Consider the following 3,327-nt stretch of genomic DNA (forward strand, 5'->3'; position numbering starts at 1 on the left):
GGAGCCGCGTCCCGCCCCGCCCTTCCTCCGCCGTGGCCCCGCCCCTCTTCCGCCGTGGCCTCGCCTCTCCCTCTGTGGCCCCTCCCCTCCCTGCCGTGGACCCGCCCATCCTGATGAGGCCCCGCCCCAGCCTGGGCTGCGCTGCGTCGCTAACTCGCGCCCCGCGTAGGCTCAGCTCCCTCTGATCATCACACCTGCTTTGTTTGCTTATTAACAAAATAAATAAATAAAGCAAAAACTGCCGAACCCTCCTGAGCCCGGCCCGGAGCCAACCCCGACCTCGCACTCATTCCGCGTTCCCGGCAGTTGCTGGCTGCTGTGTGGCCCTGGGTTGGCCTGCTGCACCCTGTCTGGCGGGGCCAGGGCTCCTGTCCCCCCGCGCCCTCCCCTCTCCCCGGCGACAAGGGTCCCAATAGAGGAGACACGTGTCTCACGTTGCCTTTATGATGCTCAACGTAGTTTTTTTTTTAAAAACCTGTGTAATTTTACTGTCCCCCCCTTTCATTTCAGTACCGCGCACTGCGGGGTGTGCTCAAGGGTTTCATCCCCAGGATAAATATCTGGGGGCTCTGTGCCCTTCCTGCTTGCTTTATGCAACCTCGCGGTGTCCCACAAACACAGACAGTGACAGTTGTTCTTGTCTAAGCAGCCCAAAGTCCCCTTTGCCTCCTTCTCCTGGCCAGTCTATAGAAAGTGCGCAGAGAGGGCAGTAGTCTGAAGCTGGTAGCCCTGGGCTCTTCATACTTTTTAGGGTTTTTTTGTTTCCTTTCTCCCTATGTAGTCTAGTCTGGCTTTGAACTTGAGATCTTCCTGCCTATGTTTCCCAAGTACAAGGATTACAGGTGTGCCCTACCGTGGCTGGTTCTTTGTACATTTTTAAATGTTGCCTTTAATTTTCCTGAAGGAAGAGACCAACACTGTGGAGACAGTTCTAGAAGTTGTCCCATGTCATTTTCCCACCAGGGAGTGAACAGAAGTTTTCCTGCACCAAACCCAGCTTTGTCCCCAGAACACTTCCATAGCAAACTTTCCCCAATTGTCCTCCTTCCAGATTGTTCTAGAATTACTGTGGCCTCCCTGCTGCATTTACTGCCCCAGCAGCCAGGAAGGACTGTGAGCCAGCCAGTCCTCTCTCTGCCCTCCCTCCTGGTCTCTTGTCCTAGTAGGGGCAGGCTTGCCTGGATAGAAAACCAGAACCTGATTAGGGTAGGTCTGGGCCCTTTGAGCTAAGCTTCCAGTCTTACCATTCACCCCGTTACCCACATTTATGTGTGTTGCCTACCAGTGCTGGGGCTTGAACTCAGGTCCTGGGGACTGTCTTTTAGCTTTTTCACTCAAGGCTGGTGCTCTACTATTTGAGCCACAGCTCCACTTCCAGTTGTTTTTTTTTTGTTTTTTCTTTTTGTGGTTAGTTGGACATAAGAGTCTTATAGACTTTCCTGCCCAGGCTGGCTTCAAATCCTGATCCTCCGATTTCAGCCTCTTGAGTAGCTGGGATTGCAGGTATGAGCCATTTAGCCACTCACTTTTTTTTTTTTTTTCCTCTCTTTCCCTAGAGACAAGAAGAGCAGCAGCGACACCGCCCGTCTCCTTGGAGGGTCCTGTACAATATCATCATGGGACTTCTGCCCTTACCCAGGGGCCCTGGAGCCCCACAGATGGAGCCCAATTAGGCCCCTGCACCCACCCTGTGGACGTTGGAGACTTGGGGGGCAGGACCCCCCCACCTCCTGATGCCCTGGCCAGCACGGGGGACCTTTTCTGCTCCGTCTAGCAACCTGCCTGTCCAAAGGGCGGACAGGGCGGCCACTGCAGCAGCGGCCAGCCTGGGTTCGCTGACGGAGGTGTGGACTTCAGAGCCCGGGCCAGAAGCTGGGAAGGAGGGCAGCCGGGACCTCAGCATGTGGAGGCGGCGGTGACCCAGGGGTGGGGACCGAGCCGCCTGCCTCTGCCGCCCACCACCATCTCAGGAAAGGCTGCTGGTGCTGGCTGCCTGTTCCAGCTGCAAGGGGAGGACACTGGGGGAGGGGGTCTCCCCTGTGAGCCTTTACTTTGGGTCTGGCCTCAGGCCCCTGGTGCTTCCCCCCTTCCTCATGGGGAGGGGGCCTGTGAAGAGCAAATGAGCCAAACGTGACCACTAGCCTCCAGAGAATGGGGTGCTTCGGATGGCCCCCCCTCATCCCCAGCCATCTTCCCTGAGCCGCCGGTGGGCAGTGGGCATGCCTGCCTCACCTTCATCTGGGGGTGGCCAGGAGGGGCCCAGACTGTGAATCCTGCGTTCTGCCACCACCCCCATCCCCGTCAACCCATCGCATAGGTTTAGAGAGAGCACGTATGATCACTGGCGTTCATTGGGGGGGGGTGGGAGAGATTTTTGGCGGAAGCCGGCCCAGCCTTAGCCACCTCCCCCCAGGGTCAAGTGTTGTGGGGGGTGTGTATGGGGGGAATGGCGAAAGCTGGGGTCCGGGAGGGAGGGAGGGAGTCTCAGAAGAGGGCGGAGTCTGGGAGCGGGGAGGGGTGGCCTAGCCTTGTAAAATACTGTACATGCGCTGCTGTAGATACGGAATGAATTTTCTGTACATGTTTGGTTAAATTTTTTTTGTACATGATTTTTGTATGTTTCCTTTTCAATAAAACCAGATTGGAACAGTGGATACTCTTTTTGCTCGCCTTCTCCTACACACACACACACACACACACACACACACACACACGAGAGGCTTTTGTGCATGCACCCAGCCTCTAGCATCTCTGCTCAAGTTGCTGAGTGTTTTAGTCCCTTTTACCCCGAGAGGATTTGTATGCACTAAATAAATGGATGGACTCAGGTCTAAGAAGCCCACTGCATCAAGCACTGGATGCATTAGACATGAAACATAACCTGGTCATTGCCAGGGGAGAGGGAAACATCTGGCCTGGTAGAGGACAGACTACCTAGGTGCATCTAGGATCAGGACAAAGGCACCTACAGCTGCCCTAAATCCCTGCATCCAATCCACAGGAGAGTCTCATGCTGACTTGCTATTACATTAGGAGGGGAAGATTGTCCAGAGCTGATAGCTTACATCTGTGAGGCTGAGATCTGAGGATCACAGTTCAAAGCCAGCCTGGGCAGGGAAGTCTGTGACTCTTATCTCCAATTAACCACCAGAAAACAGTGGCGCTGTGGCTCAAAGTGGTAGAGTGCTACACTTGAGCAGAAGAGCTCAGGGACAATGCCAAGACACGAAGTTCAAGCCCCATGACCAACAAAAAAAATGCTGGAGGTGTGGCTCAGTAGTAGAGGGCCTGCTTGGCAGAGTTCAAAATCCAGTATTGTCAAAATAA

At 54.7% G+C, this 3,327-nt stretch overlaps 1 protein-coding gene across 1 annotated transcript in view; it reads left to right on the top strand.

Annotated features, from left to right (window-relative positions):
• The window catches only part of Bbc3 (BCL2 binding component 3), a 5,410-nt gene extending 3,647 nt beyond the window's left edge, over positions 1–1,763 (top strand). The window contains exon 3 of the mRNA XM_013032574.1: positions 1,557–1,763. Within this exon, the coding sequence (XP_012888028.1) occupies positions 1,557–1,673 (117 nt within the window). The 3' untranslated portion in view covers positions 1,674–1,763. The remainder of the gene's footprint in view (positions 1–1,556) is intronic.
• Positions 1,764–3,327: the final 1,564 nt, after the last annotated feature.

This window comes from Dipodomys ordii, unplaced genomic scaffold (assembly GCF_000151885.1).
Source record: "Dipodomys ordii isolate 6190 unplaced genomic scaffold, Dord_2.0 Scaffold156, whole genome shotgun sequence".
Classification (NCBI taxonomy): domain Eukaryota; kingdom Metazoa; phylum Chordata; class Mammalia; order Rodentia; family Heteromyidae; genus Dipodomys; species Dipodomys ordii.